This window comes from Lutjanus erythropterus, chromosome 13, assembly GCF_056507025.1.
Source record: "Lutjanus erythropterus isolate fLutEry1 chromosome 13, fLutEry1.hap2, whole genome shotgun sequence".
NCBI lineage: Eukaryota > Metazoa > Chordata > Actinopteri > Lutjaniformes > Lutjanidae > Lutjanus > Lutjanus erythropterus.
The window spans coordinates 27,962,410-27,984,840 of NC_139329.1; the positions used below are offsets into that span (position 1 = coordinate 27,962,410).

Genomic DNA, 22,431 nt, shown 5'->3' on the forward strand with positions numbered 1-22,431 from the left:
AAACAAGTGCTGCCCATTTAGCCAAAGTCTGATATAGCTCATTCTTCTGTGCAAGACTTCCACAGAGTACCACAAACTTTTGAATACACATCGGTAAGCCACACTGTTGCATTGGGTGAAATGTTTATTTAATGCCATGAAAATGTGAAATGCACAATTTGTGCCCATTTCAGTAATGTTTGTCAATAAAGACAATGTCCAGGAAATTATTTAGCTCTTTATACAGGTTTATCTGTATGTTGTTGTGACCTGTCTTTATAAAGTAGGAACAGTTGAGGCTGGGGAAAGTTTTAAGAGATTCTCAGTTGTGGTATTTTTATTTCGTTTGTTGACGTTCACAAACATATCACCAGACTTATCGTTAAAGCTGACAAATAATGCTGACTTCCTGCTTCCTGAAGTAAATTGAGTTGCTGCAGCTATTCAGAGGTCATACCACAACATAACAACCTTTTGTGGTCGTTGTTGGCAGCATCATTAACAGACAAGTGACTGTAGTTATTAGAGTACTAGCTAAAGTTACAGTCAGTGGCTAATCCTTGTTAATAAATGTTCATGCTTTCCTCCTCTGTAAGTTTTTTTTTTAATTTTCTTCCGCTTTTTTTTTCATCTTCTCAGGTCCACAACAGCAGAGTGTGTGACGGGAATGTGTATTCATGCCCAAGAGCTCTCAGCCTGTTCTTCCCAAATGAGGAGGAGATTCACATCTCTGGATATCAGGTCCACCAGGGAGGCCGCAGGTGTGTATGTGTTATCAATTTTGAGTGTTCAATAAAAACATCTCTTCAAAGCTGCAAGAACAGAAAAACAACTCACCACTGTAAAGTCACGGTAAAGTATCATTAGAATGATTTCCTCACTTTCTCTGTCACTGTCTTGATGCGTCTGTCTCTGAAATGTCAGGTTAAGTCTGCCTCAGACTGTCGGCGGTGTGTTTATTGAGCGTCTGGCCGATTACTTGCTGGTGAAGAGTGTGTTTGGCTTCTCTTTGGCCTGGGATGGAGGCTCGGGCGTCTACCTGAAGATGAGCGAGGAGCACCAGGGTGCCCCCTGTGGCCTGTGTGGGAACTTCAACCACCTTGCTGGCGATGACCTCACCACTACCCGTGGTAAGACCGGCCCGACCGGCCCCTCATCCTCTTATCCCTTCTCTCAGCACCCACTCACCTCAATTATTATTATTATACACTCAACACTGATTCTGACCAATTATAGTAGCGGTGGGACCAGAGTGGAAGGATAGGGGAGGATAGTTTATAGTTTGAATGGCTGATAGGAGCAAGTCCTTCCTCAGATGACTGGTAATATGAACTGCGGTTCCCTACTTGTTTGTCCAGTAGAATCAGGATGAGCACAGAGAATGAGAGTAAACAAGTGGAAAGGCTCTGGCTATAAAGCTGCTGTTGACATGGGGCATTTACACACACAATTTCAATCAGACTTCCTCTTAAAGCCCGATTTTATTTTTATCAGGCTTGAATTTTGTGTTTCATGTGAATATGTTTGATGGCAGTAGGTCCATGTCCATGTCTGAATGGTACATCAACTGTATAGTACATTTCCTATCTCAGCTTCTGTGCTGGGTATACATGGCGTATGTGTCTTTGCTGTGTGTTTTAGGCATTCGGACAGATGAGCCTGCCCTGTTTGCTAACAGCTGGGCTGTGGACCTGCCTCATGAGAGAGCCTGTCCCTCAGTAGATCTGGACTTCAATGGACCCTGCCAGTCTGAGTCAGACATGGATGTAAGAACCACAGGAACAGTCGGTCTGCTGAGTAACACTAATTAGCACTACAGTCCAAATAGTGAGCTGAAGCCATAGACGGTATTAAATAGGTTGAAATCCTATTTCATATAAGATCTGTGGTTGAAATCCCTTCCTCAAAGACTCAAGGAAGCTCAAAGGAGGTCACTGCGGCTGTAGCATTGTTGTCAGAGAAGCAAGTATTATATCTTAGCCTGTGTCCTCGATGTCTATATCATGGTCATTTTATGATTTATTGCAGTGAGTATATAACAAATTTCTACTTTTGAGATTGAAAAACTAGCATCTATGTTGATTTTTTTTTAACTCTGATAGTAATGGTGTGTTAAATGACTGCAGCAGTGTTTGTTTTGCTGTGCCTCTCTGTTATTACATCATGTGAATTATATTCACTCTGCATTTACTGTGAATGCATGCAGGACGCCATCGAGAAATGCAGTGCACTTCTCTTCTTCCCATTTCTGTCCTGTCATGAAAACATTGACCCAAATCCCTTCGTGGCCAGCTGTGTGTCTGACCTCTGTGTGTAAGTCAAAACACTTACATTGATTATTGATAAAATTTAACCCTTGACCCCTTTTTCTCTGCGTTGTTATTAGCGTAAGTCCAGTTACAGGACAAACCATTTATTTATTTTTTTCCAGATCTGATGATGAGGAAACATTTTGTCGAGCTCTGGTTGAGTACACCCGAGCCTGCTCACACGTTGGCTATCCAGTAAGAGAGTGGAGAGACAGCTTTCCTTCTTGTAGTAAGTTACCACTGCAGCTCCACATTCTCAGTGCAAACAAATGACATGGCATGACCCGGTAATCATTTACTTTATACTAGGCCAACATTTGTTCGATGCTCATGCTCTGTTGTCTGCCTTTGTGTGAAATTCAGGCATGTGTATGTGTACCTTAATGTAGATGATGGCTGTGAGGAGAGCTTTGTCTACAGAGACTGTATCAGTTGCTGTCCACCCACCTGCACATTTGAGAAAGAGTGTCTGGGAACCAACCTACATTGTCTGGATGGCTGCTACTGCCCTGATGGTATTGAATTATCCTCCTAATTTCTTTTAAATTATATTTAGTTGAACTTTAAGTTAAGCTTGCTCTAAACTTTGCAATTCTCCGTCCCAAAGGTCTTATCCTACAAAATGGAACATGCATTGCTGTTTCTCAGTGCCCATGTGTTTACCATGGTACATCATATGTACAAGGACATGTGCTTCAACAAGGATGTAGTGTTTGGTGAGTGTGGGCATGTAATCACTGGTAAACATTGTACTGTAGCTTTGCCATTGTGCAGTCAACCTACTTAATGTTCTGTTTTTTTAGCGTTTGCATGGGAGGAGTGTGGAACTGCACAGAGAACAACTGCACAGGTGAGTTTACATTTTCAAAAGAGTTAGTCAAGGGGAAACTGTGAATGCATATTCATTAGGAATACCTCTTTTCTCTTCTTAGCGGAGTGTTCAGTGGTAGGTGACGTGTTTGTGACGACATTTGACGGCAGGATGTTTCTCCAGCCGGGGGCGTGTCAGTACGTTTTGGCAAAGAGCCGCAGCAGCAGCAGATTCACCGTCACACTGCAGTACACTACCTGTGCAGAGGTAGTGTACATGATTACTTACATGCACACTCAACCAACCCCTCAGTATTCTTTCTACATACAGCTGTAGAAGTAATCAGCCCATGTGTGTGGTCTGTTTGTCTTCAGCAGCAGGTGTGTATTCAGTCAGTGACAGTGGTGTTGGATGAAGATGTGAGTCGTCAGGTCACTTTGACCAGAGAGGGGGAGGTGATTCTTGGTGTCAACCCAGCGCCTGCCCTGCCCTACGTTGATGGTAGGAGCTCTTTGTCACACCAGAGGTTTACATTAAGAAATGCAGAAATGCTGAAATAATTCCTCTTATCAAAAATGATTATTAAAACTTACAGTTTACATGATTTTTTATCATTGGTTTTGATGTTTGTCTCTGGGTATATAGATACAGTTGAGGTGCGGAAGCTGACCTCTGTGTTTACACAGCTGAGGGCAGGGATTGGTCTGAGGCTGCATTACGATGGTCGAGGGGGGCGGGTCTACCTGCAGCTGGACAGCCAGTGGCGTGGACAGACTCTGGGCCTCTGTGGAACCTTTAACGGAAATCTACGAGACGACTTCCTGTGAGCAAGTATTTCTCACTTACAGATCACTGTTGGGAATGTCACTTAACCTGACTGGGTTTGTGTGTGTAGGTCTCCAGCTGGGATGATAGAAGGCACTCCTCAGCTTCATGCCAATGCTTGGAAGGTTTCATCTGCTTGTGTTGCTCCAGTCAACCTGCCCATTGTAGACCCATGTGAGATGAACCAGCACAATGGTAATAACAGATTCATCTTTTTAAATTTTTTGGGGGTACTTGTATTTTTACTTTTATTTAGTGTTTGCAAAATGGAAGGGCTGATTGTGATTATTTTGACTGATATAGCAATTGTGATATTAGAGGGAATGATAATCTTCAGATCATTAATGTAATTTTCTTTTAAAAAACATATTAAAATGATTATGGTGTGAGTTTTGCAACAGATCTGTCCCAAGCAGAGATTCTTTAGTCTTTAGTACATTTTACCTTTAACAAATATCACACCTCCTGCACAGGCCATATTGAATTGCAATAAAATTTGGATTAACCGATCAGTCCTACTACAGAGTGCTTCATCTAAAGAAGATAAACTTCATGGGCTTAAATGCCAACAGCTCCACAGACTGCATTGTACATCCTGACAGCCTAAACAGTATTGATCACTGGGTGGCACTGTGAGTTGTACAGGTTTTGGTTGCAGCGTAGCTTAGTTTGTCCAGATGTGTCATACAGGGTTTTGTGTGTGTGTGTTTATGCTCTAGCATACTATGCATCCCACTGTGAGGTGCTTGTGGGGAGCATGTTTGCCCCGTGTCATGGCTACATCAGTCCAAACATCTACCAGCAGCAGTGCCGCTACCAGGCCTGTCGTTGTGGGAGCAGCTGTTTGTGCACAGCACTGGCTCACTACGCTTACCTCTGCTCCAAACACGGAGTCGACATTGATTTCAGATCACAAGTCTCTGAATGTGGTGAGTGTTTGACTTCTGGGTTGCTTCTATCCGCAATGTGTTAAAACACTTTTAGATGTATGAACCAAAATGGTCACAGGATAAAAGTGTGCCATATTTATGAATTGGGTGTTACCGTTTAAGACATACATAGACAAAGCTTGAGAAATATGCTGTATGTATGTATGCTGTATTTAAAATGCGTATTACTTTGTGTGTGTATATGAACACAGGAGTGGTGTGTCTTGGAGGCATGCTGTACCACGCTTGCGTGTCGTCTTGTGGGCGGTCCTGTCGTGGTCTGTCTAGCACAGAGACGTGTAACCCCGACGACTGTGCCGAGGGGTGTGGCTGTCCAGACGGCAGTTACTATGATGATGTGCGCCAGCGCTGTGTGCAACTGTAAGACCTCATGTATCATCCTAATGATGGTCATCAATTGCTATTTGGCAGAAACACACACACACACACACACACACACACACACACAGAGAAAGCATCATCATCAGTTAATCTAATTAAAATAATGTTGTGAGTTTCTCCTAAGGTCTCAGTGTCACTGTTACTCCATGGGTGGTGTGTCACAGCCAGGGGAGGTGACCTTCAGTGCCTCTGGCCCCTGGTGAGTCACAGCTGGCCTTGACCCCCACTGAAAAGTGAAAACTCACTTTGGCTGCTCTCCTAACTGCACACAGTGTCTGATACATTCGAGAAAGCAATAAAAGCTTGAGTGATTGTCAAATGAGACGTAGAGCACTTAAACTAACCCTGTGTTTGATAACATTACTCTTGTTCGCAAACACTCACCCCTTTTTCTCTCCCTTCCTGTCTACTCCATCAGCCTGTGCAGAAATGGGAAGATGGAGTGTGTGCCAGAGGAAAAAGGTAACCTCTCTGCTCTCCCCCCTCCCTCCAGTTCCTGCTCTCGTTCGTTCCAACAACAAAGTACCGTTTCAGGCTGTGTCCCTCTTGCTGAAATCAAGAGCCTTATGTCTGTGATTGTAGCTTGTTTCCCATGACTGGCTGTTGCGGTTGATTTTGAAGGCGGCTGAGGCATTGATTTTCTTGAGTGTGTGTGTGCGCGTGTGTGTATGTGTGCGTGCGTGGACACTGTAGAGCCAGACAGCGTAGAGGTCGGGGAGTGTCCAGAGGGGAAAGTGTACCACAGCTGCAATGAGCAGAGAGGAGGCGTGGCCTGTGCACCGACCTGCCGTAACCTGATGTTGAACCTCACCTGCCCTCCCAACACACCGTGCATCCCTGGCTGCGTCTGTCCTCCTGGGTAAAGTAACCTTCACCTTAAATAACCTTCTGCCTTCCAATGCTGCTGTGTATTTGTGGTTTTAAAAGACCAGAAAAGTCTTTTTCCAGTTAACTTGGCAAAACGTGTAATACACTTTTGAGTGATTTCCCACGTTTGAGGTCACTTCTCTCTGTTCATGTAGAATGATGTAAAAATCTACTTGCAATTCTGTAAAGAATGGTTAAGATTAGAGCTACATTAATTGAATAGTCATGTACTTGTCAACTAAATTAATCGCCAGCTATTTTGACAGCTGATTAATTGGTTTGAGTATTTTCTTTTATGAAAAAAGTCAAAATTCTCTGATTCTAGCTTCTTAAACATGAATATTTTCTGTTTTCTATAATTCTCCGTGACACTTCACTGAATTTCTTTGGTTTGTGGACAAAGCAAGACATTTGAGGATGTCATCTTAGGCTTTTGATATGACATTTTATAGACCAAACAACTAATCAACGATGAAAATAACTGTTATTTGCAATCCATGCTCAAGATCAGTGCTTCATTAGAGCTTCTTGTCTTTGCCTGAGTTACCATGAAATGATAATGTAACTTTAAAAAAAAATTATAGGGCAAATTGTTAATGCATGGTGGATGATGGATTAGCAAAATCAAGTCTCTGCAAGATGATTTTCAAACTGTAATAAAACAGTGGCTGCCTAGAAGCTAGTGTTAGTCAGTAGTCATCTGTAATAAGTGGGCAGAACCACAGGAAGAATTTAAAGGTGTATTTATTCAAGGAGGACTGTCAGATTTTTCTTACTTGCTTAAACTTAAATGTATCCATCCTCCGCACCTCAGGTTACTTATAGGCTTTATTCACAGGGAAGTTGACTTACTGCAGTGTTGGTTTGCATGTTCTGTACCTCCTACTTGAATTTCGCTTTCTATCCGTGAAGGTTGGTGCTGCACCATGGCGAGTGTTACTATCCAGAGAACTGCCCCTGTGCCTGGCTGGGCCTTGAATACCTGCCTGGAGAAACTGTGGAAACACCATGTTACAAGTGGTAAATGTCTTTGTATTATCCCATAGATAAAAATGAAACACCAGAATGAGCAGTGATACAATTACATTATTCACAAATTATTGTTTTACTTACTTAATTGTATCAGGACAAGGGCTACTACTATCTTATATTTCTGATATCATTATATCATGTTGTCTTTTCCTGATTTTAAAGGCTGCATTACAGCAGAAAATATAATTTAATTTACTTACCAGACTGTTCTAGGTGTTCTACTATTTGCCTTTACTCATTTAGTCATTATATTCACATTACAGATGATTGGCCATCAAAAATCTCATTGTGTTAATATTTTGTAAAAGCACCAATAGTCATCCCTACAGTATTGTCACACCTACTGTTGAGTCTTTTGATCTAAAGCAATGCATCATATAAGATCATATACGATACAAGATGTATAAGATCATCATATGTTTGCACTATTTGAGAATTTATGGTATTGTATGAATGTGTATATAGAGATATATATTACATTTTGCAGCATAGCCTAAAAATATCAAGATATTTATAAGCCACATCTCTCAGACCTAATCAGAACACAAAATTGTATAATATATATGATGAGTTTTTCCATGTTTGTCCCACCTCTGTTTCCTCTTTACTGTTCTCATGTGCATCCACCTGTCCGTCTCCTCAGTGTGTGTCACCGTGGCTACTTCAACTGCAGCTACTCGCCATGTCCAGCTGTGTGTACTATCTACAGCGACAGACACTACCACACCTTCGATGGCCTTGAGTATGACTACCACTCTGACTGTCAGGTCTACCTGCTTAAAGTGAGTAGACTGCGTGTGTGTGGATCTCACGTGCAAATAAACGCGTTAAATGACGTCATTCACTTATGGATTCAGCGTCAGTACTGAAGTGCTAATCAGGTGGTATCAGAGTGCTTGTATGAGACTGTGTCAGAGAAGTGTGTGTGAGATGGAGGAGCATCCTCCACATTTCCTGGCCAAGACTGATTTGGATCTGAGAAAGAAGATCCAAGCTCGTTTCTAATCTTGGAAGAGAGAGTGGTTTTTAATTAGAGCAGATTAAGGTGTGTATGTGTGTGTTTGTGTGTGTGTGTGCGCTGGTGGGTTTGCATGGTGGTAATGCTAGCAGACGTTGTGCAAAGCTGTAGCAACACAAAGAGACCAGTGTTCACTTCAAACCCCAGGGCTCCTGCGCTCCCAGGGATATAGAATTAGAATTAGCAGAACAGACATTCCAATTCAGACCCAACAGACCGCCAGCGACCGCACAGACCTGAAAAGAATGGGGAAGCAGTTTAGAGCTGAGTGTTAATAGCCTAGAGTTGCTTCCTCTTCTTGTCACCTCTCATGTATCCAGCATGACACCGTTTCCTCAACAGGGAGAATCACATTCCAACTTTGAATCTGCCATGTGGTTTTCAGATACTGTGTTCCTGCATGCTGTGGCTATGGTAAAGGGGAAATTGTAAACAAGCAAATTTTGTGTTTTGTTCGTATGACCAAGACTAGAGGTTCTGACAAGACTTCCTTCCCTCACCAGAGTAATATTTTCCTTCCCCTCTCACCAGAGTGCAGGAGAAACCGAGGTGTCCATTGTTGCCCAAAACAAGGACTGCTATGAGAGCGGCATTGTGTGCATGAAAATACTGGTCATTCATGTGGGACTTACCAAGATCTACTTCACCGACAACTCTGGCAACCCTGTACAGACTATGCACACACAATCACACTCTCTTTTTACCAGTCAAGCTGTGCCTCTTGTTATAGAAGTGAAATACATCAATAAAAATGCAACGAGTTCTGCTAATCCCAACCTACTTTGTTTGTTCTGCCTTAGAGCCCGTCTACTGTGGTAGGTCGAGGGTCAGAGTTTGAGCTTTGGAAAGCAGGCTACTACACTGTGGTCCACTTCTCCAGTCAGGACCTCACCATCCTCTGGGACCGGAAGACAACTGTGCACATCAGAGCTGGACCTCAGTGGAAGGTCTGGACTGGGAGTACATTTTGCAAATTAAATGTTAAGATGTCGTGATGACAGAAATTTAGTAGTCAATGCCAGTGCCAGTGAAATTCCAAAGCAACACCACAGTAAAAAAAACAAAAACAATGACGAAATTCAGCCATTGTTATCTTTCTTTGCCACCTGAAATAAAAACTCTTGAGCTTCTAGGACAAATCTTCTAGGCAAATTACCATCAGGGCAGAGCATGTTTTCCATGTCTGGAAAGTAATGGTGTGCAAAATCAATTTCTGCTGCTCAACTTTGAATATAAGTTGAAACCAGAGTAGTTTAAATTTACTGAGATAGTGACAGACAAAACATCAACATTATATTTGGATGCCAGATGGCACTGAACGGTAAGGAGTCAGGATGGTAGCCTACTGTTACAGTCTATGGTTACATTAGCCTTAGTACGGTAACTTTCAGCATTTAGCCATCGCAAATGGTGCGTTTTCAGAGTAAGGGTAACAAGGAAAACATTTTAACCTTGTTATTGTAACATTAATGTGAGCTGAAACTTACTCTACTCACACTAAGTTGAAAGTATTTACTCATTTTGTCTGAAAACTTTGATGGAATTATTTGCATACTGTTATTTACAAATTAATTATTAATCCCTGATGAACTGCTTTGAATGCAAAGCAATTCCATACACGTCAAGGCAGTGCTGTCACTGCCGTTGCACTTCTTACCATCTCGACGTGTTGTTCCTTGTCTTCCATCTTCTGTAAGGCGTTTGTTCTTTTTCCTTTGGCATTTAACTTCAGACTAGAACCCAGAGTTGCATCCCCTGTATCAGGGAAAGAATTTCATGGAGGCCATGAACGCCCTGGCCGCTGTGCCCCCACAGTTTGGCCTTATGCCCCTCAAAATATTATATGCCCTGAGGCAGTGGTTCCCAAATGGGAAACAGTTTGATTAGTGATCAGATGAGACAAGAAACTCAATATATAATGTTACACTTTGTGCGTGTATCACTATGTTGACTTAGCTGATCCAGTAACTTAAGTGTTACAAGCCTAACAAATTCTAATATAAATGTTAACAGAGGTAACATTAGTCCCCCAGACTCCCTGTCCCATCTTCAAATGACTCCAGTGACTCTGATTACTTCAGGGTTAAACATTTATGAACTTCTGACTCAGGAGTTTGTGTAAATATTGATAATTTTTAAATAATAAAAAAATATGTAGCAAAACAAACTTTTTATTTTTTTAGTTATCTAGGCCTATTTAAAAAAAATCTGTTTCATTTATCCATTTCAAATAAAATCATTCTTAACCCTTAAATTAAAGTTATTTCTGTACTTTAAGTCGTTGTTTTATTTGATGGCCTTGCTAACCGAGGAAATTGATGCCCTCTAAAAATTGAGAACGCCAAAAGCCAACTGGTCTTTCCCCTAAAATTCTGAGATTCCAGGCCTGCCCTGTACCAGTGGTACTGTAGAAAAACAAGTACCGTCACATTGGTTCTCATGAAATCCCTAATTTGTCAACTTAACTCCATCTATGCTTTTTTTTCCCTTCAGGGCCTTCTCAGTGGGCTATGTGGAAACTTTGACAGTGTGACAGTGAACGATATGACCACCTCCAGCCATATGGAAGTCAATAATGCACAGACCTTTGGAGATAGCTGGGCCCTGGGACAGGTATGAGTCAGCGCAGCGCCTCTCCGCCATCAATTCTGCCTCTACCCTCTTTCCTCTTTCTGTCTTTGTCTATCTCACTCTTTCAATTCTCTCCAGCTCTCTGTTGCTCCTGTAATTTATGTGCACTTTTCTCCCTCGAGTCCTCTGTGATATTTAAGAGTAATCAGACACTTGATCACCTTTTGTGTGTGTGTGTGTGCGTTTTGTGTGTTTTAGTGTGAAAGTGACTATGTAGTTGAGCGGCCATGTGAAGGAGACTTGGGCAGACAGCCGTACGCCAAGAGGGAGTGTGCTCTCCTCTACAGCGATGTCTTTGCACCCTGTCACAACGTGGTGAGTGTCATTGAACTGACACACACCTACACAGACACACATACACACACAGAAACGTCTGTACAGAATGAATGCAGCTGTGGAAAGGTTATCTTGCTTGCACCAGGGGAGTAGGGGTTGGTGTGGGGTTATGGGAACGACTCCTTAGTGATCTCAGCGAATACACTGTTCCTCAGAGACAAACACCAAATACCACGACAGATGCAAGACGCACAGATGCACACACGGACGTAGACCCAAACGTTTAATTACAGTGTAGTATTTCTTTATGTGGCCAGCAGATGGAGCCATGTATATACATGCACAGAGGCCACTTCATTAAAACTAGAGACATACATAACACTGCAAACCAGTTCACTTACTTGACCTTATTAATAACATGTAAATAACACTTTTAAGATAAGCAACAACAGATATGCGTGAACTAATTCTTGCATATGTGTTTATACATAATTTGATTATTTGTGGTGTATCGGTCATTTTCCTTGTTATTTAAGGGCTGTGATGGCATTCTCAGTGGGATATAGACACATTGCACATGAAAACATTGTTTATTTGCACCTTGTTGAACAGAGTAGGAGTGAATCCTGTTGTTTCTTTGCATTCAGTTTTTATGACCTAGCTGAGAGACCAATCCCTGCTAATTTGTCACGTTCTGCTTAGAGAGCAACTGAAGTGCCAGACATCCAGTCAGTCCAGATGTTGTGTTTCTTAATAGGGGTGGACAATATGTCCATAAATCAGTGGGCAACGTCCCACTAGTGGGCTGCAAAAGTACTACAGGTGGGCTGTGAGAAGTCATTAAAAATAAATAAATCGTATACTTTTAAGTTTCAGTTTGGGAAGTTTGAAATTACTCCAAAATATTTCTGATTATGATTTTAAAAATTAATTCTTGCACTTCTTGGTCTGTTGTACATTTGATATTTTATAACCAAACCACTTCTGAATTTGCTCCCCTTTTTGGAACAGTCTCCTCCACCTTTGAGCCGGTAACAGTATTATTTTCGCCTTCACCATGCTTGTTGTTGGTGTGTGTAACTGCATGATGTTATTACATCAACAAGTCATAATACTGCCATCATTACCATCCGATTTTTTTTTATATCATATTAAAAATTATAAAGATATCATCATGAATGATATGATATGGCACAACCCTATTTCTCTACTCTCATCTGATTGTTTGTTCCTCCAATATATTCTTTCTGTGTTCCTTTTATCAGGCTGAAAAAGTTCCAGGAGCAAAATGTTCACGACATATTGTATGTGTGTGTGTTATCTGGCACTCTAACTTTATTTGTATTGGTACATGTATTTATAGTGTAGTGACAAAAACATAACCATGTACTTCAGTTATGTTTTTGAGAGGTCTGGCTCTTTACCAGATAAAGTTTGGGTCTTTGTTTGGATCACTGTATAAAAGACAGTTCAGCTTATTTGATGAAGTTGATGTACTTGCATGGCTATTGCAATCTTGGGTTGTATTCATACGGTTGTATGCAATTATTTTGAGTCACTTTGGATAAAAGCATAAATAAATAAATAAATAAATATAATGTACATAATGTAAAAGACACTTTCATGCAAATAAATGGATCCAAAGAGTAATAGTTGTTCTGAAGCTTTAATTTATAAGGTCATAGTTAGAGGACGCATTAAGAGTTTTTCCTCTTGTTTTCAGACAAGAGAAGAGGCTGCTGCATTCACTCTAGCTGTTGAGATTTCTTTTCAAAGACAGAAAAGTAAAGGAAGTACTGTAAGATTTAATAATGCAGTGAAGTTAGCCAAACATCCATATTATTGTGACTTTACTGGAGTTTTCTTCCGTACTAATTGGAGAGAAAAGCACCCATCTGAGGAGGTCAGATAGAATCCAGCTCTGCATTTACACTCCTAAAGCTCGGCTTTGTTGAGAAAAAATAACTCGGTGTCTCAGTTTCAGAATGTCCTTGGTCTGCAAAGACACATTCAGTGTGTTTGACGTTTTTTGTACAATCTGCATGATGGCTCTGCTTTGGATGTCAGTGTCTTTATTCAAACATAGGAAAGAGGTAGATTTCATGGCGTGACAGAAAATGTGTAGTGTAGTACAGAGCACAATTCAGCCATCCTGTTGTAAAAGTACTTGTTTTTTACTGGCAGTTGACAAATGTTGGCATAAAAGTGGTCCACTTAGAGTAACCATCTCTGTTTAGAATAAAATTTGTATTGAGGATAAAATAGGATTCATTTAACTTCTATGATACTGCCCACATTTTGCAGATTTTATTAACACAGATTTTGAATTATTGGGTAGTTTATTACCAATATTAAAAAAATAAGAAAATATCTGCATTGAGTGCCTTTTCAGAAGCATGACTGTATTTAACTACAAGCCTGCCGTCAGGATATTCAGACCACTACCTAATCAATATTTGTGTGTCTTCTATCTAAAATGATAATAATGCCGATTAAAGTTTTGCTGAGATGAAGTGTGCTGTTCATGTGCATGACAGCAGCCAGTGTCAAAAACCCAGAGGCCCAGTTCACCTTTGGACAGACCAACTCATCGCTGATACATTTTGTCTGTCTGTCATCGAGCTCATCTGATCCCCTCTGGACCAGAGGTTGACCCACATTCCTTTGTCCTGATGTCTCATCACTCCTTCCCCGTCTGAATTATTGAAAACTACTCACCCTCTAAACAAGACCTCCCCTAGTTTCCCCCAGCGAGATTTGGCCTGGTTCACTTTGTGATTGTTAGTGTGTGTGTGTGTGCACAGCACATATGTATGTGTGTGACCAATCATATATGTTGTGTGTACTCCCCCAGGTGGATGTGGCCTGGTTCTATAGGAACTGCCTGACAGACACTTGCAATTGTAACCGTGGGGGTGACTGTGAGTGTCTCTGTACGTCCATTGCTGCATATGCACACAAATGCTGTCAACAGGGGGTCACAATACACTGGAGATCACCCTCTACCTGTCGTGAGTACACACACACACACACACACACACACACACATACACATGCTCCTAGTATGTTAGTCTACACTGTGTTAGTCAGCGATGTAACCCCTCTTTGCATTAAGGATTATTCTATTTTTCTTCTCAGTTACATATTACCTCCAAGTTATTGAAATGATTTATAACTTCTGAACTGCTCTCTTTCAGCCTATGATTGTGAATATTATAATCAAGGTACGTATGAGTGAAGGTTAGTCATTTTCAGAGAGCTATTTTGTTGATTGTCTTTTGTCTGATTCCCTCTAAGTTTCTCAGCACATTAATCTCCTCTCTTTCTCCCCCACAGAGTTAGGTGATGGCCCATTTTCCTTGGTGAGTGCAGTTCATAATGACACCATGTTTGGTGTGAATCGCACCAGCAGCTCAGTGTTTCCACTGGTGAGGGAGAGACCGGGGCAGATGCCCGCCCCGGGCCTACTGTTCAACTTCATGATCACAGCAGGCCTGCAGAAGGACAGAACATCACGTAAGCATCCAGATTCACTCAAGTACACACAGGGTTCTTACAGGTTCTGAAAATCCTTGAAAACACTTGAATTTTAAAGCAACTACAAGGAAATTTCATATTTTGTTGATTTTGGATGCCTGTGTGGACACAAGCAGTGTTTCCACTTCAATCACCACAAAATATAAACTTAAAAATAAAGCAGAATCTGCTTTTTAGATAAGAAGTGCTGAATTGATTTTGCCTTTTGTACAAAGTTAAGATGACTCCGCTCAAACCTCTCTCGTGACTCTGTGCATGCAGCTTCACTTACTGTGAGATCTTTCAGGGTTTTTTTTTGATATGCGCCGTCTGATGGAACAGTGAGTGGTGGGATAATTGACGGCAGCATGGCAGGAGGTTGCTGTTTCAATGAAAATGAAAGACAAACTTGATATTTTGTATTTTACCGCAGCTATAAAGTGCTGGAAAAGCTTGAAAATGCACCTTGAAAATGCTTGAAAAGTACTTGAATTGAGTTGGAAAAGGTGTAGCAGCAACTGCTGCTTGTTTTTTGAGGGGGCTAAATTAACTTCTATTTGTTTGTTTTTTTCTAGGTGTCCCTGTGGTTTCACTAGAGTCTGCAGAGAGACCAAATTATTTCCTTGTTGTGTCAGGGCGCAGCCGTCTCCAGATGGAGCGCTGGACTCGAGGGGCGGAGTTTAGTCGGAGGGCAACCTTTATCCAGCACCAGGGGCTGTTTCTGCCAGGTCACACCTCGTTCGAGCTTGTCGGTCAACCTGGAATCTTTTTGACACTGACACGCACTGCTGCTCGAGCTCAGAGATACGACACCTCAGAAGGATTCAAGGGCAGCAGCAGCTTCACACTGGAGGGTCAGAAACGCACGCATGCACACACGTGTGCTTTTAGATAGACACAAAAACTAACTAATCGGGTGTTTTCTCTCTCTCTCTTTTCTCCTCTGGCAGAGAGCAGTTTTGTGATACCATATCGCATGATGTGTGAGTGGCGCTACCAGGCCTGTGCAAGTCCTTGTGTCCACACATGCAGTGACCCAGATGCCACACGCTGCCAGTTCCTGCCTCCGTAAGAGGCTTGGGTCATTAAAAGTATTCATTTTACATAACGACCAACATGATATATGCATAGCTCAAGTGCTGAAATAGTTTCTGTGTGTTACAGTGTGGAGGGCTGCTTCCCACGCTGCCCCAAGAACATGGTCCTTGATGAAGTCACTAGAAGATGTGTCTACACAGAGGACTGTGAGTACAACAAACCAGACTGGTCTTAAATTTGTCTTCATACACAATATTATATTATTGTATATTTTTACTTTTCAATACATGCTTTATTTGATAAGTGTGTAATTTTATTCTTATTTATTGTTTTTTGGTAATTCCAGTCAGAGTATTTATGTATTTTATTTTATTTGTTTATTGGACAGGAACAATATGCAGCTCCTTAGTTCTACCAAAGTTAGCTATAAACTAATTTTCCGATGTCAAATGAGGCACAATTACTGCCATTTCTAGACTATCAATTAATGATTGATTAATAAATTTTTGCCATTAATGGCGATTAAGGATTAATCATGACCATGCCTTGTGTCCCGTGTGAACATGTGTACTTATGATATGAATCGTCTCCACTAGGTGTGTCTCTTCCACCAACTCCAACACCCTTTGCATATGTAACGCGGTCCAACAGAACAACCACAGCACCAACAACAACTCCAACTACAACCACAACAACCACTACAACCACTACTACCACTACTACTACTACCCCAAGACCTACAACCACAACTACAACCACAACCACAAGCCCAACTACGACCACAGCCACTACGACCACCACCACAACCACCAGAGCAACAACTACCTCCACCACTACTGCCAGACCCACAACAACCACTACCACTCCCAGTACGACAACCACTACCACTCCCAGTACGACAACCACTATCACTCCCAGTACAACAACCACTACCACTCCCAGTACACCAACCACTGAACGTGTCACCATCCTACTCACTCCATCTACACCTGCTCCTCCAACCACTACTGTTTCTACCACTCTCACTCCCTCAACCCCACCTGAGACAACCACTCTCAGCACAATTGAAACTACAGTAACCACAGGGGTCACTACAACGGTCGCCACAGCAACACCCTCCACTGAAGCGACTACAGTCCCCTCAACTTCTTCACCTCCATCACCTACTACTCTTGCGTCTACCACCTTGCCCTCCACTCCTACTACCACCACCATTACCACACCGCCAACACCGCCTCCGACATCTCCAGTTACTTCCCCCCCACTTCCTCCGACCTCCCCCTCCACGCAGCCACCACCCACCACAGTCGTCACAACTTCCCCCACCTCCACCACACCTGTCCCTGAAACCACCACTGAAACCACAACCACTCCTCAACCTACACCGGTGGATACAACCATCCGCACGGAGACCACCACCCCTACAGTTGCTGTGACAACCACAGCACCGCCTCCCACAACCATTGAGCCTACTACTGAGCCGGTAACCACGGAAATGATCACGAGCCCTGGCACCTCTCCTGTCACAGAGGAAGCATCAACCACACATCCTTTCCTCTTGCCCACTACTCCCTGCACAGTAAGTGTCGCTGTTGTAGTTGAAGTTCAGTGCACAGCTGCAAACACACTGTTCATAAACATGCACACAAACACCTTGAAGATAAATGTGTGTGTAATGAACTTGATAAATTGGGACAGTTATGCTAGGTTTATTATGTAATTGATTACTTGCTTAAATGAATTTACTTACAGTGGTTGCAAGCATTCATTCAGTGACCTTTTCCACAGCAGACATTGTAATTTGTCTTCATATAAAAAGCAGCCATTGCTTGTTTTATTTTTAAAACCTGTGCTTTTTGTCTGAAAATGTCTTATTTTGCCCACAACCCAAAGATATTCAGTTTACTCTTAAAAAGGACTAAAGAAACCAGAAAATATTTGCATTTCAGAAGGAGGAATCAGAAAATTTTGACTTTGTTTTCTTAAAAAGTAACTCCAATTGATTAATCAATTATCAAAATAGTTGGCTGTTAATCTGATAATTGTTTGATAATTGATGATTTGGTTAATGGTTGCAACTCTAGCTACATGTAGAAATATTTGTATAAACATTATATACCAATATGTAATTCTAAACAATCCACATGCATATTATTTGTTTACATATGAATCCATAATCAATCGTTATCTGTTTATACAGGCAGGCATTAGGTGATAATGGACAGAGACTAGAAACATACAGATAATACAAATAGATTAATGTATAGAAATGCAAATCTTTGGGTTTACTGGTGCTAAAAAGGCAGTAGTTAAGGAATCCTGTAACATGCAAGCATGAAAAACAAAATGTGTTTCTCCACAGCCTCCATACTCCTACCGTATCGACGAGTGTGCTGAGTTGATCTGTTTCAATGGAGAGCTGCTGCTTCACAACTCCTCTCTACACTGTCGCTACAACACCACCCAGCCTCAGTGCAGTCTGCTGGGCCTCCCCATTCTCATCAACACAGACCCCTGCTGTCCACAGTGGCAGTGCCCCTGTAAGTTAACTTGGTTGAAGATCCCCTCCACTCGTAAATATGTTTTTGTTATATATCTGTCTCCTTGACAATGCTGACTTGTATCTGTGCAAAGTTTATCACGAGAGAGAAGTTTCACATTCCTCTACTGAAGGGGAAGATGTCTGTACACTTACTAAAATTAATGAGACTCAAACAAACCCAGGGCGAGCTAGATTTGGCACGTTATATATTTGGGTAGCTGTAATGCAGGCAAAGAAATCTGAAACCTTCAGCGCAGAGTGGACTCAGTACAGAGAGTGAGACCCATCACTAGCTTTGTCAGCCACTGCCAGCTGCAAGCTAACGAGCTAACAACACAAACAAATAAAAGATGCTAACTACACTTACCGTTCTGACACATCTGGTGGACAATTTTGGTGCACAACAGCCTCCTCATCTGACTCTTAGTCTGACTTGATGTTTCCTCTAACGCTGAAGCCAGCCATCTTGATTTGCACTGCTCTTTTACCCAACAACCCCCAAGCAGCTGTGGCGGGCAGAATTCAGAATTTTTAATTAGAGAGTAGATGTGAGTAGATGTGCTTTCACAGTTTCTTTTAAGTTTTTACATGTGAAAACCATGCACAACAAAATATTAACCTCAGCAGAGTATTTTCACATACTAAAATATTTTTACATCTGAAACCTAATGTTGTCAGTTGTAAGCAGGACTAATGATTAAAATGTGGCATCTGTGTTTGGTTTTATTGATACATGATGTTTTTTCCAGGTCGATGCACTGTGATGTCAGACCTGCGTGTTATCACCTTTGATGGAAACAACGTGGCCCTGTATGATAATGGCTCCTACATCCTGGTTAACCTACCCAGAGAGACTATCATTGGCACTGTGGAGAAATGTCCGACCAGCCAGGTATCATACAAATAATGAAATATGAACTGTATCGTAAGTCACGAGAACATTTTTGTAATTTTTTTGTTTTCTCTGTAGAGCGTAAACTCCATCAGACGAACTGTGAGTACAGTCTAATCTCATCCTTATCATGCTCTACAATCACGTTTGCCTTTTTCATTTGGTAAATATTATCTTGTATCATTACATTTTCCAATTTCACTCCCCTCCAGAGTCCTACAGGTGGAACATCTGGTCTGTGTTTTAAGAAGCTGAACATCACTACCTCCTCCTACAGAATCATTATCAACCGACTGGATCGAAAGGTGAATCTCTTTACCAAACTTACTGTCAAAAGTTCAAGTTATCCCACACAAAAATAACGTGGTTCTTGTGCGCCTGTGTGTCCATCTGTCTCCAGGTGACAGTAAACTACAGACCTGCCAGACTGCCATTCTCCCGTCACTCGCTGTATGTGGAAGACACAGGCAGCATGTACCTGATCCACACACCTGGCGGGGTCAGCATACAGTGGTATCACAGCACAGGCATCATGGTGCTGCAGTACAGCGCCACTTATAATGCATCTGTGCCCACTCGAGGCCTCTGTGGTGAGTGCACACGCATGTACGCACCAGCTCTGACTGCATCAGCACCAGCCTCATTTATCTAAGTGCCAGCTATCAGCACCTAAAGGCTTAGTGTCTAAACAGCAGCATCACTTTGACTTGACTCATTATGGGATATGACAATTTGAGATGTCGAGAGCCATTTGGTTTAATTAGGTGGTTTCACACACACATTACTTGACTTAACATTTATATTGCTCACTGTCAATGCAGCAATATAACTCACACATCCACACGTACACCAAACGTCTGTCTGCCCGTCATGTCAGGTTGTTGTGATGGGAATCCGGAGGATGACCTGAAGCTGCCCAATGGCACCGTGATCAGAGAGGTGGGAGATATGATGCTCTTCCTGCAGGCCTGGAGAGTCCACACCACCGATGAAACCGAACACACACGCAGGGTCGGAGACAACTGCACCACCGGGGACTGCTCCACCTGTCTGTCCATGCTCCGCCAGAGAGCGTTCACACCATGCCACAGCAAGGTAGCTGCAGTATTCATACAGCATTATCGTAAAGCAGTTCAGTTACATTGTTATGACTTCAGTTCTGAATAGAAAAGTTGATTTATTGATGAGTCCATTAATCATCCATTAACCATTTCTATTGCATTGCTATGATGTTACCTTCAGGGTATGTCTATCACTGAATATTTTCTTTTGTCCTTTCCATGTAAAGATAAGCATTGCAGGGCATGCCAGCTTGTGCCTCACATTAAGCTTGTGCAGACGTCTTTTCACCAGGATAAATGTGTTTCTTTTCCCGACCAGCCCTCCTGTCAGATCCTCAAAGAAACATGGCTTACAATCCTCCCATTTGATTCCATGTTTTTCTTTAGCCACCTATAGCACCTCGTCTCGAACCAATGCCCATAGGAAGTGCATCAATATGGTCCTGGGAGGCTGATTCAGGTTTAGCTTGGGGGTGAGAGAGTGATGGGTGCACTTGATTTCAAAGATGATCCATTCCACATGCTGAATCACTTTGCCTGTGGTTCTCAGGTGTCTCTGTCGGTGAGGTACTTCCTGGCTGTGTGTTGCCTCTTGTTCCTGCACCTTTGAAAAGGTTTGCTCTGGTACTGCTTGAGCGGGAAGCTTCAAACTGTCAGTTGAATTTTTTACAGTAATACTTAACTTTAGTAGAGGACCTTACTATTATTGCTAATAGTGAAATGTATGTTTTCCAAGTTTATATAATTAGCTTATAGTTGTCAGCAGCTCTCCTAGTGTGTGGCATCCTCCTCGGCTGTCCAGCACGACTCCAGGGCATGTCCATCAAGTAAATTTACGACATGCATATGTCTCTCCCGCCCCTGAAAATAATGGATTTAGAAGCACTTCTCTCCTTATGAGAGTAACAACAACTGTCTTACCAGTCAGAATTTGGTTGGACAAGAGCATATATTGACCAACCGACCAGAGAGTGTCTGCCCTAGTCTTTTGATCTTAAAAAAAACTTTAGAAGATGAATCTTAAATGAAAATAATCATTAGTTGAAACCCTACATGACTTTGGCCTGGTCATGTTTGCAGGTCACTCCAGAGCAGTTCTGTGACATCATGTGGGCGGGGGACTTGCACTACAAAGATCACCAGTGTGACTTCCTGGCGGCGTATGTGGCGGTCTGCTACACACATCAAGTCTGCATCAGCTGGAGACGACACAACTTCTGCCGTAAGGAGACAAAGAAATGACACACATGTACGCAGAGGTACTCACTCGTGTTTCTCGTTTGCTCATGCATTGCTAAACGCCTGTCATCCTGTAGCATTGCGATGTCCCCCTGGTAAGGAGTATCAGCCGTGTGTGAGCACCTGCACCAGCCGCACCTGTCTGAACAGAGAGTACTACGAGGAGACCACCTGCTCCTTCATCAGAGAGGAGTGTGTGTGTCGCAGTGGAACTATCCTCCACCGTGCTGACTCCCCTTACTGTGTAACTGAGGATCGCTGTGGTGAGTGACAGCATAATTACATGCCTTTGTGATGAAAACTACACTGTCAGGGAGTCTGGAAAAGTTTTGGACTGTGCTTTATATTACTCACAAACAACCGTATCATGAGTGCATTTCCTTTGCTCTGATGTATCCAGTGTGCACAGATAATGAGGGTAACCCCAGGGCCCCGGGCGAGGTGTGGAATGGCTCTACTCGCAGCTGCTGTCTGTATAAGTGCATGGAGAATGGCTCTGTGGTGGCTGTCGAGCCAGACTGCAGCGCCGTCCCCACACCGCTCTGTGAGAGGGAGGGCGAGTATGTACTGGATGTGGTGGAAGAAGGAGCCTGCTGCCCAAAGAAGATCTGTGGTGAGTTTAAAGATGAAGTCCAGGATTTTGTGAGTCCCTAAAAAGGCTTAAGAAGTCTAAAATCCAATAATCTGAATTTTTAGTCCTTTAAAAACTCAACATGTCTTAAATAAAATTTTGACGGGTCTTAAAAATTGATAGGATTATGAAGTTAATATTACTTTTATAAAGTTGCAATAATCATTTTCGCTTTTAAATGTGCTTTTGAGAAAAAAATGTATTGATCACACTGTAACAGCTACAAAATGAAACAGACATGATGATGCAAACTCTGCAGCCCAATCAGGTGTCTCCTCTCATTAAAAATGCTACTTCCTGAAGTAATAAGTACAATTTAATAACAACAATTTGTATGGATGTTACTTTCATCTTATATGGGTAAGTGCATTGTTCAGCAAGATGTGGCAGTATTTAGTAGTTGGTTGAAAATTTGAAGGCTGCTGAAGCTTTT

The 22,431-nt window shown here is 42.1% G+C and overlaps 1 protein-coding gene across 1 annotated transcript in view; it reads left to right on the forward strand.

Annotated features, from left to right (window-relative positions):
- Window positions 1-22,431, forward strand: part of otogl (otogelin-like) — a 34,888-nt gene that overhangs the window by 5,276 nt on the left and 7,181 nt on the right. The window contains exons 7-45 of the mRNA XM_084734477.1: window positions 619-740; window positions 904-1,109; window positions 1,621-1,745; window positions 2,186-2,292; window positions 2,411-2,517; window positions 2,678-2,803; window positions 2,896-3,004; window positions 3,092-3,138; window positions 3,221-3,366; window positions 3,474-3,600; window positions 3,745-3,922; window positions 3,995-4,119; window positions 4,644-4,853; window positions 5,066-5,234; window positions 5,380-5,454; window positions 5,674-5,717; window positions 5,949-6,114; window positions 7,035-7,142; window positions 7,798-7,936; window positions 8,704-8,838; window positions 8,973-9,119; window positions 10,666-10,785; window positions 11,002-11,118; window positions 13,934-14,090; window positions 14,277-14,303; window positions 14,416-14,595; window positions 15,171-15,449; window positions 15,546-15,663; window positions 15,760-15,839; window positions 16,230-17,212; window positions 17,996-18,173; window positions 18,925-19,067; window positions 19,146-19,169; window positions 19,280-19,372; window positions 19,468-19,657; window positions 19,945-20,162; window positions 21,209-21,350; window positions 21,445-21,630; window positions 21,768-21,980. Of these exons, the coding sequence (XP_084590603.1) occupies window positions 619-740; window positions 904-1,109; window positions 1,621-1,745; window positions 2,186-2,292; window positions 2,411-2,517; window positions 2,678-2,803; window positions 2,896-3,004; window positions 3,092-3,138; window positions 3,221-3,366; window positions 3,474-3,600; window positions 3,745-3,922; window positions 3,995-4,119; window positions 4,644-4,853; window positions 5,066-5,234; window positions 5,380-5,454; window positions 5,674-5,717; window positions 5,949-6,114; window positions 7,035-7,142; window positions 7,798-7,936; window positions 8,704-8,838; window positions 8,973-9,119; window positions 10,666-10,785; window positions 11,002-11,118; window positions 13,934-14,090; window positions 14,277-14,303; window positions 14,416-14,595; window positions 15,171-15,449; window positions 15,546-15,663; window positions 15,760-15,839; window positions 16,230-17,212; window positions 17,996-18,173; window positions 18,925-19,067; window positions 19,146-19,169; window positions 19,280-19,372; window positions 19,468-19,657; window positions 19,945-20,162; window positions 21,209-21,350; window positions 21,445-21,630; window positions 21,768-21,980 (6,166 nt within the window). The remainder of the gene's footprint in view (window positions 1-618; window positions 741-903; window positions 1,110-1,620; window positions 1,746-2,185; window positions 2,293-2,410; window positions 2,518-2,677; window positions 2,804-2,895; window positions 3,005-3,091; window positions 3,139-3,220; window positions 3,367-3,473; window positions 3,601-3,744; window positions 3,923-3,994; window positions 4,120-4,643; window positions 4,854-5,065; window positions 5,235-5,379; window positions 5,455-5,673; window positions 5,718-5,948; window positions 6,115-7,034; window positions 7,143-7,797; window positions 7,937-8,703; window positions 8,839-8,972; window positions 9,120-10,665; window positions 10,786-11,001; window positions 11,119-13,933; window positions 14,091-14,276; window positions 14,304-14,415; window positions 14,596-15,170; window positions 15,450-15,545; window positions 15,664-15,759; window positions 15,840-16,229; window positions 17,213-17,995; window positions 18,174-18,924; window positions 19,068-19,145; window positions 19,170-19,279; window positions 19,373-19,467; window positions 19,658-19,944; window positions 20,163-21,208; window positions 21,351-21,444; window positions 21,631-21,767; window positions 21,981-22,431) is intronic.